This window comes from Maniola hyperantus, chromosome 15 (genome assembly GCF_902806685.2).
Source record: "Maniola hyperantus chromosome 15, iAphHyp1.2, whole genome shotgun sequence".
Classification (NCBI taxonomy): domain Eukaryota; kingdom Metazoa; phylum Arthropoda; class Insecta; order Lepidoptera; family Nymphalidae; genus Maniola; species Maniola hyperantus.
The window spans coordinates 3,493,799-3,508,613 of record NC_048550.1 but is presented as its reverse complement, the minus strand read 5'-3'; the positions used below and the strand labels follow the sequence as shown (position 1 = coordinate 3,508,613).

The following is a 14,815-nucleotide window of genomic DNA, read 5'->3' as shown; positions in this document are numbered from 1 at the left end:
TCTTTTTACTAATGCTAAAAAAGGAACGGAACATGACTTTCACATTTAAAGACTCTAAATTTTAGTGCACAATACAAATTTAAACAGTAGGTTCGCGAGTGCGTGCTAAAATCACGGGTTTTACCATCTAAAATATAAATTTAGAAATGTCAAACTGCTTCTGTCCTTTTCATATTACAATGGTGGGAAGGGGGTGCGAATACTCTAAAATTAGGTTGTGCTTAGAATCGGTGCCATCAGTCCAAAGTGTCCTTGAACAAATGGGCTTTAGACTCAACTTAGTTTTATTCTAGATAGTACTTAATACACTAGTATTTATTTTGTGGTAATACTAGGAGTATTTAAATAAGATATAGAATAAATGGTTTATTCATGTTATAATTAGTTTAGTTTAATCATAACCTACACTAAAAATAAAGGTTAGTTTAGTTAGAGGTCTTTTAGGCTGAGATCTATAGAGTGTGTGTGACTTTGAATTGAAGCGAGACAGATTTATGCTAGAGATATAAATACTGGCTCTTTTTAACAGTGTCTTATGTCTGAGCAAAGTCAAAGTTCGCTCGACAGCTCTCAGCCTTATGCCTAATTTCACCAAGCAAATTAATCATGGTTTAGTTAACTTTCTTTGTATCTCTCCTTATTGAAAATCGCGTATGTCATCTGCCAAAAAGGGATAGCATTACAAATGTTTAACTAAACGGGGGTTAAATGCTTGGTGAAATTGGGTCTTAGTCTTCTAAATTATCAACATAATTATTTACATAATATACTACATAAATCATCATCATCATTATCCCCAGCCCACTACAGCTTTTAAGGTCATATACACTACGTTGGCCAATTGCAATTTGGAAGATTGAAGGTTTCCTCACGATGTTTTCGGTCAAAAAAGCGGTCAAAGTGCTTGACTCAAGCAAAAATCTACGTGCTTGATGTCATGCCGCTCGATCGTCTCGAAAGCTCTTAAAACTAAATTTTGATCCATCACAATATATAGTTCGTACAAAATGACTCCTCACGCGCCATTTCAACTTTATGGGTCAACTATCATGTCAAAAGTACGGTTCACCTTTAAAATAATGACTAAAATCGTACTTTTGACATGAAATTTGACACAAAAAGTTAAAATGGCGCTTGAGGAGTTAAATTATATATACCAACACCTTTAATCGAGACTTGGTCCCAGAAAACTAAATATTTTGTACTTAAAGTACCAATACAACGTAACAAGAGTCATTATAAATGCACAAACATTTTTTTACTCAATAAAGTAAAGTAGGATAAATTTTTCTATGGCAATTTATATGTTTTAAAATACTAACATATTATTTACAATTTTACTACACAACAATATTATCTATAAAAATATCAATGAAAATGAATCTTAGCTCGATAAAAACTTATAAAAACAAAATTTTGGTAACGAAAATTTCACTCAATTGGTTTGAAAATAATTATTAATTAATCTTTAATCAATTACTTAATCAAAAATAATATGTCAATTTGGTAATAAGAAAATGACAATAATGTCCTGATAAATTATTTCTATGCTTTTTCTATAAATTATTTTAATTATTCTTGTTAGCGTACTAAACAATTCGATTGTACACCATCTCTGGACTAAACTAGATTGACAGGTCTATATAGATAGTGCTATCCTTATCACTACGTTCTTCAGTGAAAAGGATAGCACTATATTAGACCTGTTAATTTAGTTTTGGTATAAAGTACTATGCACCACAGAATTAGCACCAATTCTGTATGCAGAGTCAAGAGCATAATTTTTGCGTAAAAACTCGCTCACTATAATTAGATTTAATTGTGGATTTTACTTAGACGCGATTACACCAGTAAGTTTGACTCACGTTAGTAGCTTACGTAATTAATTGACAACAAATTTACTTAGGTAAATGTACTTAAAAGTGTTTCCATTAATAAATTTGTCGTAAATTAATCACGTAAGCTATTTACGAGAGTAAAACTTACGGTCTTAGAGTTAAAACGAGACAGATTTATATCAGACATATAAATGTCTCGTTGTAACTGTAAAGTCTGAGAGCATATTTTGACTTTGTGCAGACTTCCCTTGAGAATTAAAACAAGACAGATTTATGTATTAGACATAAACCTGTCTCGTTTTAACTCTAACTCTGGCCGTACACGCTCAAGTTTGCAGCGGAGTTGAAGCGGCACGGCGTCTAGTAAACTTAACGGTGTATGGCTATCAGTTTACTGAATGCTGCTTAAAACTTGACGGTAAACTTGATCGTGTATGGCCAGCGTAAGTAAATTCTGGGCAAAGTCAAAGTACGCTTTATAGAGTTCAGAGTTAGAGAGTAAATATTAAATGCTAGGTAATCCTGTGTTCCTACGTTATATACAAAAAGTAACCGATATTGTTCAATATGAACGTTATGCCATACTGATCTTTATGTCAATGGAACTATGGTCGACTTTGCAACATCTGATTTTGGAAGTACAGCAGTTCATTTGGTCTGGATGCTCAGGTGAGAGACAAGTTCTTGGAAGTCTGTGACGTACCATGCTGACCTTTTCTTTACTTCTTCTCTTACCACGTTACCGCCGAAACCTGTGACAAACAAGATAAAATTTAAAAAGTTAAATCCGATTACTCTAAAAAAATCAGTCAAGTGCGAGTTGGACTCGCACAGGAATGGTTCCGTACTATCGTACAAGAACTACACTTTTTATTTTATTTTTAATTTTCATGGCGGTTTTTTTAAAATGTTTAGTATTTATTGTTACAGCGGCAATAGAAATATCTACACATTCTGTGAAAATTTTAGGTCCTACCTATTATGGTTCATGAGATACAGCCCGCTGACAGACAGACGGCCGGACGGACGGACAGCGGAGTCTTAGTAATAGGGTCCCGTTGGCACCCTTCGGGTACGGAACCCTAAAGATGTACGATAGATATAACAATTATATATTTTCGGCATGCACACCAAATTTCGTCAAAATCGGTTGGAACGAATGGGCCTAAAAAGGCTAGCAGATAGACAGATTATAGACCCCCATAGGGTTGGAAGACCCCTACCCACTAGGTGGATCACGGGAACCACACCAAGCCACGGGATTCAGGCGGCCCAAGACCGTGGCCTGTGGAAGTAAAAAACCTAAGTCTCTATGTCCAGAACTGGACGTCTATCGGTTGATGATGATATGATGAGGTTACCTATAAATGCATCAGCGGGTGGACAGGCTTCCGCGTCCGTCGCTCCATCTCCAACCATCACAAGTCTCTGATACCCGTGTAGCTCTTTAAGCCTTCTGATGACCAGACCCTTCCCTCCAGTTCTTGAGGTAGGCTCGTTCTCGTCGAAACCTGCGTATTCGCCTGTAACAATTGAAAAGATGATGATCACCACTATTTTACCAAATAATTTCATATACCTACCAGAAGAACCGGCAGGATTCGGACCTGCGTCTCCCCTGGCATTAACAGTCGCTTGAGTACTGAAATCCATACTAATATTATAAATGCGAAAGTGCGTCTGTCTGTCTGTCTGCTAGCCTTTTACGATCCGTTCAACCGATTTTGACGAAATTTGATACAGCAATATCCTGTACCCCAGGGAAGGACAAAGGCTACTTTATATTCCGGAAAATCAAAGAATTCCCAAGCGATTTTTAAAAACCTAAAACCACACGGACGAAGTCGCAGGTATAATCTAGTCTTAAATATATAAAAGGAAAAGGTGACTGACTGACTGACTGATCTATCAACGCACAGCTCAAACTACTGGATGGATCGGGTTGAAATTTGGCATGCAGATAGCTATTATGACGTAGGCAACCGCTAAGAAAGGATTTTTGAAAATTCAATCCCTAGGGGGTGAAATAGGGGTTTGAAATATTTGTGTAGTCCACGCGGACGAAGTCGCGAGCATAAGCGAGTAAAAAATAAAATACATATCTAAATTCTAATTTCAGCACTGGGCAGTAAATAAACTGTGGCCTGGTGGTCAAAGGATGCTCTGGGCTTTATTCAAGTTCTAAGGTTGATGGACAAATGTGGAATAAGTTTTTTTTTTACATTTTTATACGAACATGCGTATAAAATGTCTAAAAATGAACTTTATTTCCAAACAAAACGAAAAAAATCCGCAAAACGAAAAATCTTCGTTCATAAAATATTAATAATCTCATTCCCAATATTTTTGTTTTACACTGTCAAGTTTGCAGCACAATGCGAAAAAGCCCTTGCAAAAATGTGCAAAAAGATAATTCGTAATAAGGATATCAAATTTTAAACCGATATCCTGTAGGGCGACTGTCTAAAACCTGCATCAATCATTGTTACAATCTCAATTGTTCTGATTGGCTGAATTTGTGCGATTCTTGTTGCAACAATGCATTGTGGCCAATAGTGAGCGAGCATTAACCAATCAGAGATGATTGCGATCGTGACATTGTAGCTGTCAAACAACCGCGGTAGAGCCACTGATATCCTATCTCTAAATGGGTTTATAGAAATGGCGCAGTACGAAAAACTGCGACTGATCTTTGCTTCAATAAACTTTATAAAAACAACCTAAGTGCAATGATAAGGATAAGACTTCGAAGTGTGTGCAAAACAATCTATGAAAATTACAAAAACTTTATACGAGATTTAATAAACAAAATTAATCTTAGACAAAGTACGAGTTTAACGTCAGTTTAAACCACGTCTAAAGTTTAATTAAGAGCAAAATAAATTCATAGTATGGGACAGGTCGAGATTGCCATCGGGGTAGGGATGCCCCGCACACCGGCACCGCGCGATATCCCCGAGTCCCCGTGCCTCAAACCCCGATTGCCATCTCGACCTGTCGCGTACTATATACCTCATTGAAGGATATAAAGAGCAAATACCACTATCATCATAACGCACACTTGCAGAGTAGAGTGCAGCCAAGAACATCTGTTCTTCGCTTCGCTTCGCTGTGCTGTTCTTGGCTCCACTCTTTACTGTATCCAAGAAAAGACGTTTTACGCTACTTTTAAAGACAACTCAATTTAAGCTTTATTGACTTCTTCAGATGATTTAAAATGGTATAAAAAAATGAAATAATTGTATGTATTTGTACATAACAGTTGTAATACAGATCCAAAGAAATGTTTGGCAAAATAATAGTTAAACATCAAGTTGTATATCATATGCATGTCACTAACCATTTAAAAATAGACTAGATAAAAACAAGATTTCATCGAAACGGCCCACTTTGCTTCGCATTTGCGTAAATATCTCTCAATGAGCACGCTTCGAATGCGTGCGCGATAACCAACTATCGTTTATTATTCTATAGGTACTATTTGTGTTGTTATTGCCAATAAAAACCCAACTCTGTATCGCATATTATTAAATTTCAGTTTTGTATGACAATTTTGTATCATTCCTGATCGATGAGAAATGTGCCTAATTGTTGGAGATTTAAGATGTAATTTTGAACTTATTGTATCAATTGTTTTTATTATTTTGACCGTGGTGACAGTAAACACGTGGTGGAGAAATATTTGAAGCATATTGCACTAGGTAGGTCAAATGTTAAGCCCAGTGGGGGTCTGATATCATTGATTACACTACTAACTTGTGTCTGTATCAACAAGAAAATTATTAAATATCTCCACGAGTAACACTTCAACCCTTAAAGTTTCATCAGCTAAATTGCGTGAAAGGTGTAAATCTTCCCGTGCATCTAGACTTTTAAAAGAGCATAAATATACGAGTACATACATTCTTAAGAAAAAATAATGCTATTTTGACGATTTCATAAGTGGAAAGTGGAAGTAGGTCGAATATTATGTAATAAAGTTATGAGATCTATTATATTATTGAATTGTCATGATAACACTATCGTTTGAACGGTGTAGTTTGGTACGATTTTTCTTAGAAATGCACAGGCAACTGGAACTAAAATATTATGTCCTACCTTCATAATATGACAATGACAATGTTGTTAGCTGTTTTATTTATAAAAGTAAAATGATTGCATATTATCACTATCTAAATATTTGATAGAAGCTCATTTATATAGATATATGTTGTATATTGTATAACGGCAATGATTAAAAATGTTATTGTCACTCTTTTACAATACGAGAGAAAAGGTGACAAAAACAGATTGAGACACTATCTAAGGTCGTAATACCGTTAGAACCGATGTAGTAAAGTCATTAATATATTCTATGAATAAAAATGGACCCTGAAGTGAGCCCTGACGAGGCCTACATTTTTTTAAAACTTGTTATTGTTATTAGCTATCACATCTAAGTAATATAAATGGGCTAAGTATATTTATCTCATATCAACCATAAGGTAGTAAATTATGTACAAAGTTATGGTTTTTCTGAACAACAAACCACAGATTTCCTTGTTTACTTAACTTTGAAAATTTTCCTTATTAATAATTTATAATATTATAGTGGCTGATTTATGCTGCGTTATAATAAAAATACTACGTAGGTAGCATCAACTAATTCAACGCAATATCAAATAATTCAATGGGGCCGATTCTCTAGTACACAATCTCTAAACTAAACTAAATTAACAGGTCTAAATCTATTGCTTTCCTTTTCCGCAAGCAACACTATGAAAGGGATAGCAATAGATTTAGACGTGATATTTTAGTTTAGTTTAGAGATTGTGTACAAAGGAATTGGCCACATTATCCTACTAGCTGATATGTATTATCTTTTCTTATTTTAAATAATCAGACCACCTACACATGGATACGAGATAAAAGCATATCGATAATCTTATTATAAATTATATTATCGATTAGTATATATCTTCGGAAAATTACCAACAGTCGTTTTGAAGTCATTGACTGATATAAAAACACGTTTGAAGGACGTTTCATGGTTATATTGATGAAAGAGTTTTTAATGAACACTTATAAAAGAACAGAGGTCATCGTATTTCAATTTAAATCTAGATTTGTATCTTTATTTATCTCTTTCTCTGTGTGTATATCTCTTTCTTTTAGTTTTTGGCAGCGCAATTCGCCCGTGCGAGTCGTCGGACAGTGTTTTGTCCCATATGTACAACCAAAACCCAACCCAACCCAAACCATATGTACATTACTTTTACATTACAAATACTATTAGGTGTTTATAAACTGTGTTAGGAACTATTAGGTCTTTTTGTGAAGAAAATAATTTTGGCATAGTCAATTTCTTGGTCAAGCGTGAGTTGTACATACGAATTAATGACGAATTTTTTGAATCAAAGAAAAGATTTTTAAAAATTCAACCCCTAAGGGGGTGAAATAGGGGTTTGAAATTTGTAGTCCACGCGGACAAAGGTGACTGACTGACTGACTGACTGCTCTATCAACGCACAGCTCAAACTACTGGACGGATCGGGCTGAAGTTTGACATGCAGATAGCTATTAAGAAAGGGTTTTTGAAAATTCAACCCCTAAGGGAGTGAAATAGGGGTTTGAAATTTGTGTAGTCCACGCGGACTAAGTCGCGAGCATAAACTAGTAAAATATAAAATTAATAATAACAGAATGTTTGCTAGACCGCGTTCCGTTAAAATCGTACTGTTACTGATAAGTTGATAAACACATCGACCTCGTTCCCTGGAGGCGTGCCCGTATGTTTATCAACATGACAGTAATATATGATTTTGCTATGACGATAAGTGTCCGTTCTCTCTATTTCATCATCTTAAACTGTTTATTTTTTTGGGTATTTCTTAGGTTTTTCCATTATACTAATATAATCAGTGAATAATAATGATTTCATAGGAGTGTCGAGTACCTGTTTGCAGCCAGGGTAGACATTAGTTTATTAGGTTGGTACAGTTCTTGCAATTCACGAAGGCGAGTGAACTTTACTTATGGTTACGTCGTATACACGGACATCGCGTAAGTGTGCGTGCGTGTCGGACCAATCAGTCGCGAGCAAACGCTCGCAAACGCACACGTTTACTGTCTTACTTATACCGATACGACTTACACACAAGTATGAGCCACTCGCCTTCGTGAATTGCAACAACTATACAGTGCTACCACTTTTATAAGTTACGCCGATGTACTCGCGCAGAAATCTTCTTTTTGACTGGCGCGAAAATATGATTTTATGCGCGTATTATGAGCGACATAACACAAGCCTGTGTTGTTCTTGTGTTTAAATTCTTAAAGTCAAGCAATAAGGTCTGTATTTCATTGCTATGCATTCGGTTTTAATGAATCCAATAAATCAAATCCATTTGTTTGCGTCTTCTAAAGCAGGATTGCAAGAAGTTGTCGATGTTTACATTCGGGACACATGAGCTTGCGAACGTGAATACAACAAACCGCATCTGTCGTGTGGTTGTGGAATCGTTGTGGAAAAACACATGAAGGTCACGCCGTGTGCAGCGTGTCGTGTGTTGTATACCGTCACCGCAAATCGTGCCGTGCAGTGGCTCGTACAAAAACGTATTAATAAAAGTTGCTGATTGGATTAGCTGGCTGGACCTTATTCTATAATCTGATGTCTGTGCCACCCGCCAATCCCTTGAGCTATTAGCAGAGTGAACTAGAGTGAGGGAACTCTAGGTTTGATCCTGAATCAACGATATGTCAAATATTATGGTAAAGTAAAATCAAAGAAAAATAGGGCTACTTTACGGCTACCTGCGTTAAATTTACTAACATTTGACGCCTGCCAGGACGTCGATGCCTCGACGTTTTGTTAGAAGTTCCCTAACAGTCCCAAACTGTGCTTTTAGAGCATATGACAAGCCCAGTCATAGTCATTGAGATTATAAGCAAACTTGATTATAATACGAGGTTGCATTAGTGATTATAACATTTGACTCACCATTAAAATAAAATTTGAGTCTATTCGCAAATACATTGCTAAGTGGTATGTGCAGTTTCTCTGCGACTGGTTCAATTAAACTTCTGAAGCCCCCTGATACGAGATAAACTGTGACTCCTCTCTCGTGTAGGGTCTTGACTAGTTCCCTGTAATAGAATAACAATTTATTAAAACTACGAAAACACTTCCTTCAAAAGAGAACAATTTAAAAAGGTACAGATATAAGTCATGTTTGGACATTACTGCCAATTTTTATAAGTTTTAGGGTGGAATCTATAGAGCGTACTTTTACTCAGACTTAAGATACTTAAAACGAGACAGCATTATATCGCTGGCATATATTCGTCTCGTTTTTACTGCGACTTATGTCTGAGTAAATTCAAAGTACGCTCTATAGATCTCAGCCTTAGACTGAGATTAAGCACAGCCTTAGCTTTAAACCAATAAATAATTAGATGAGTTTGAACTATTGTTGATAAACATTCTAGGGATCATTGTGGGAACTACCAACGCTAACTGTTAAATACATGGGGATTTGGTCTAAGTAGATCATAATATTAATTATATCACTTGTCTTAAAACTAAGTGTTGTTTTAAAAGTAAGTAAGAAAAATCTAATTTTGTAAAAAAAATCTGCTTATATAAACTTTAGTTTCTATAGTGATATTGTAGCTAATTCTGTTGTGCACAATCACTAAACTAAACCTAGGTCTAAATCTAGTGCTACTTTTTTAGCAATAGATTTAGACCTGCCTTTTTATTTTAGAGATTATGTACAAAAGATTTTGCCACAATTTCTTTTTTCTAAAAAATGCGTTATCATATAAATATCACGACAAAATAATTTGATGTCAAAACATTTGGGACAAAATACCCCTTAATCAGTCAGTAAGTCAGGCGGGTCAGCTGATAGTAAGTGAATAGGTTAAAACCGGTTTTCCGTACTAATTAGTTATTTAATCAATCAAGTAACACCAATATGTATTTAGAATTCATCACAACTATTATTGAATCATATACCAATTAATAATTGTTATGTAATAACATTTCTTAAGAAAGTTATAGAAAATTATTAAAAAAAATCTTTTGTTAAGAGGGTATGTAGGTATAACTTTTATATTTCAAATTAAAGTTTGAGCTAAAATTCATACATCTCTATCCCACTTCTGATATTCAAAGGTAGATTCCTTCAATGTTCAATCACATGTAAACTAAGCGATATCCTAATATGGACATGGTTTGGTCGTGGTTTGGATAAAAATTGGTAGACCAATGTTCACAATTATTTAAACCTTCTTTTTTAAGTTTCTAAGCAAAAAGAGGGCGGGCATTGGGCATATTTTGTAAAATATTTAAATAACCTAGAAAAACATGTCGGTCACCTTAGACAATGCACATCTATTTATTACTAGCTGATGCCCGCGACTTCGTCCGCGCGGAATTAGGTTTTTTAAAAATCCCGTGGGAACTCTTTGATTTTCCGGGATAAAAAGTAGCCTATGTCACTCTCCAGGTCTTAAACTATAGGCCGTTTAGGCTGTGCGTTGATACTATAAACTATTGATAGATCAGTTACAGGACAAGTCTTTGATTGATATATTTTTTTTATAGAATATTAGCCAATGATGACTAATATCCTACTTTCTCCTCCAACTAAGCTTTAAGCTTGTGCTAAGATTAGGTACGACAATAGTGCAACGGGTGGGGTTTGAACCGGCGACCGTTGGGATTTCAATCCGCTTCTATAACCGTTGAGCTGTTGAGGCTCTATTTATAGTTAGATAGAAAGGTGAAAGTTTAAATGTACTTACGTTATTCCTGGTGTGAGATGATTAGGGAAGATTTCTATGAATTCTCTAATTTGACTAACGCTGGGTCTGATGATATCCAGCCTCTTCTTTAGGGCCTCTTGGAATGTCATGCTACCGCCCATTGCCTCCGCTGTTCTGATAACAAAAGATAATACAGAACCATAAAAGATTAATAAAAATAACGGCGTAATTTAGATACGGGTTTCGTTAGTTTTTTGCGACAATCAAGTTTCTTCATTTCAAATCGATAATAGAAAGTTATAGTAAAGCCAGCTAACATTTGCCGCATTCAATACATTTTTTTTTTAATTTATCGACTAGCGCTTGGCTGCAGTCAGACCTGCTGGCTAGTGATGATGTAGCCTAAGATGCAGGTTTCCTCACAATGTTTTCCTTCACCGTTAAAGCAAGTGATATTTAGCTTAAAACGCACATAACTCCGAAAAGTTAGGCGTGCTCCGGATCGAACCCCCGGCCCCCCCGAATAGGAGGCCGACGTCTTAGCCACTAGGCTATCATTGCTTATCGTGTTTAGGTCACAATTAAAGAGTGGTAAGTAGTAAATTATCAAAAAGACCAACTCCACTCCACCCCCTCTACAAAAAACCGGCCAAGTGCGAGTCAGGCTCGCGCAACGAGGGTACCGTACTACAGTCGTATTTTTTCGACATTTTACACGATAATTCAAAAACTATGATGCATAAAAATAAATAAAAATCTGTTTTAGAATGCACAGGTGAAGACCTTTCATATGATACCCCACTTGATATAGTTATCTTACTTCAAAAATTGAAAATACTAATTATTATTAACATGACCTCAATTTAATTTTTTTGTGTGATGTAACCACAAATTCACGGTTTTCAGATTTTTCCCCGAATGTCTACTATAAGACCTACCTACCTGCCAAATTTCATGATTCTAGGTCAACGGGTACCTGTAGGTTTCTTGATAGACAGACAGTCGGACAGACAGACAACAAAGTGATCCTATAAGGGCTCCGTTTTTCCTTTTGAGGTACGGAACCCTAAAAAACAGGGCAGAGTGGAGTTGGATCTAAGCGCAAATACGCTGGGCCTTACGATATCATGGTAAACAAGGGTAAGCTCACTCACAGTCGTTTCACCTCGTCTCCTTTCCCGCAGAACCTGGCAAGCTCGTCGATCCCTTCATCTTGTATGACCGTGGAGTCCACATCGAAGCACACGCAGTCGGCTGTTCGGAACAACTCCTGTACGCTTTGCTGTGGTGACATTACACTTATTGACACCAGGGAGAGAGTCTTGAGCGTCGCCAGGTGGAGATTGTTTTTTAGGCTGCGTGAAAAAAAGTGATATCTTTTGTTAGAAAAAATTAGAAATGTAATTGCTAGCTAGGAGAAAATATAACCTACTATCCAGGAATAAAATAAAAGAGTGATTCATTAAAAAATGTAAAACATCGTTGCATTTATTGAAATTGGTTAGAATAAAATAAGGAATCCCTTATAAAGTTTATAGCTTCATTGAGCAAAAATACTAAATTACCTATCCAAAAAAAAAATGGAAACTCAATGTCTTTTTTATGGTTCTTCACCAATTTCCAAAAAGGAGGAGGTTATCAATTCAGCCCGCATCCATATTTTTTTGAGTGAAATAAAATTTATCCATTTTTATACAAAATCACAAGGGTTTAGGAAGGGTGACCAGGATTTTTGAAATTCGCAAAAGAACTTTAACTTATATTATTTTCTAGAAACCAATACAAAGTCAGGTAATATTTGCTACGTTTTAAATTAAATAAGCAGTCTTTAAACACGAATCTGAAGGTTAATAACGATTAAAAACTTGTTTTTTTTTGCGTACAATTCACTTCATAAATGACCCCAGCTGACTGGAAAATTAATTTAGATTTTTTGCGCGTATTTATAGTTCCGGTTGAAATATTAAAACAACCTACGATTTATATTCCTGATAGAGTAGGGTATTACCAGAGTATATTTAAATTTAGGTGATGGATAATATTACACTACATATTATAGGTACTTCATTAGACACTACTACACTATTTGTTCACTGTAAGACACCAAACGCCTTATTTATATTATGCAAAATTTCCCTATTATTTTCCTTAACAGCGTAAAAGATAATTAGGTGTATTATTATTCAATATTAGCATGACCGTAGAAGTAAAACGTGATTAAAACAACCATGAACTAAATTGCAACTCTTGCAAAGGACGAGGAAAATAACTCGTAATAAATTATTATCTTTCATAAGTATAAATAATAAATATATTAATAAATCAGAACATGCATAGCGTGCAAATATTGTATTTTTTAATACCTGTACAGAGCCATTTTCACAGAGTCTTCAAAGTAAGGAAGTCGGTTAATAAACGATAATTATAACTCGATAAACGATATACCTCGATAACTGCTACGCTCTAAATGTGTATATCTCTTGAAGACCAGTAATTTGACCGGAAACTATTGCGCACACGCCTTCGCTGAGAGTGATATCATAAAGAACAGTGTACGCGGCCCATTTTATCGCTTTATATCTACCAGCCTCCCCGAGATATCGCTATGATGCGAGCTACAACACTTCTCTCTGAAAGCTACGTACTATGACTGACGTCACAGCGACATCTTCATTTAAAGACGTTGTGCCAGACAAGAGAATTCTTTCAAGTAAGGGCGATGAAACAGCACCTATCTCTTTCACTCGCGATAGAAGCCAATGAAATGTTTGTGGAGACACTTGTTTTGCGAATTGCGTCGGGTGCAAAATCATGTTATCTTGGATTACATACGTAATATGGTAGTGATATTAAACTTGTTTTGTTTAAAAATGTAAAAGTTGTTTCTATACGGCGTCAAAGCGTGTGATAAATCACAATAATAACACTATGCACATAGCTATTATGTATTTATTGACCGAGCGAAGCGAGGTCTCCGACTTGGATGCATTTGCACTTTGCTTATTTGTCTTTCTGTCTGTCATGGAGATGAATACTTAACTTTTTAAATAATTAACATAAACAGTTATTTGAAATTCATATATAATATTATATTACAGAAACCAATTTCATCCTGTGGTCTATCTCAAAGAGGGCTTTATTTCAAAAGCTGTAACTTTTGCATGTTTTGCACCTATCCTGTTGGTACCGTCAAAAAGAAATCATAAACAACAGTTTTGAACGTTAGGGTGATGTTTACGTTATTCAATAAATACCTACTTATAGTAATTAACTTTTTTCTGATTATTACATGATAGTGACCCATTGAGTAATAAAGACTTGTCAATAGATCTACTTGCCTTAATAGATTTGTAAAATAGAACTTTAGATATTATTACAAGATAGCGTCTTCTAATTGTTACTGATGCTGTAATAATAATTAATTAATCATGTCATCATCTTTCTACTTATGCTCCTCTGCCGTAAATTCAAAACCTGTATTCCATGGATATGGGCAAACTAACATGGCTATTAAATATGTATTTCGGATTTTCCATTAATAAAATCCACATTCAAAACATGTTTACAAAAATACTGTTAGATCAAATAAGCAGTAAAACCTAAGCAGTTATAAAGAAATTATTTTGAAAATATTATTTTGCAAGATTATGAAAATCAGGTTATCAGTAAGTATTGATAAATTCTTATTATTATAGATTTTAAACATGCCATTGAGAGTACAATATGTTGCGAAGTACATTATCTTTTTATGGCAAGGTTATCAATTTATACAGCCACGCCACGCGAGCGCCGCATGTCTTTTGCCTTACAGAAAAGTCACACCCTCTTGGCACTTTTCACTTTAATATAAAAATATCGAGTCAAATAAAAATATGAATAAAATTTGTTTTCAATTTCAATCATATACCTGCTTACATTATATTTTGTGTGTAATATGTAAGATAATTTCATTTTTATAAATATTTTTAAGTTCATAAGTAGGTAAATATTATCAATTTAGCGCAAGTTGAAAAAAAATATTGAAACACTATTATCGTTTTTAAGGGACAATAAGCGTTTCTACAAAGACTTTGAGGGGGGATGGCCTAACTTTTTGCAGAATTGCGGAATATCCTTGAAAATCCGAGATGCTTGGTCTCCCTAATAATGAATGATGCAGAATTGGCAGTACCTTACGCTTTTCAATTCTGGTTTAAAACTACCTAATCCCTGCATATTCGGTT

The 14,815-nt window shown here is 35.2% G+C and overlaps 1 protein-coding gene across 4 annotated transcripts in view; it reads right to left on the bottom strand.

Moving 5' to 3' along the window:
- Positions 1-239: 239 nt before the first annotated feature.
- aay (phosphoserine phosphatase) overlaps positions 240-14,815 on the bottom strand; it is a 17,219-nt gene continuing 2,643 nt past the window's right edge. Inside the window, exons 1-6 of one of the 4 annotated variants that reach the window (XM_034976022.2) lie at positions 12,956-13,250; positions 11,747-11,947; positions 10,632-10,766; positions 8,821-8,966; positions 3,200-3,361; positions 240-2,590 (exon numbers count right to left, since the gene is read on the bottom strand). In XM_034976022.2, the coding sequence (XP_034831913.1) occupies positions 2,487-2,590; positions 3,200-3,361; positions 8,821-8,966; positions 10,632-10,766; positions 11,747-11,947; positions 12,956-12,969 (762 nt within the window). In that variant the 5' untranslated portion in view covers positions 12,970-13,250 and the 3' untranslated portion in view covers positions 240-2,486. Of the gene's footprint in view, positions 2,591-3,199; positions 3,362-8,820; positions 8,967-10,631; positions 10,767-11,746; positions 11,948-12,600; positions 12,624-12,955; positions 13,251-14,815 lie in introns of those variants that run through there. The other 3 variants (XM_034976023.2, XM_069503585.1, XM_069503584.1) reach the window with 3 other exon arrangements.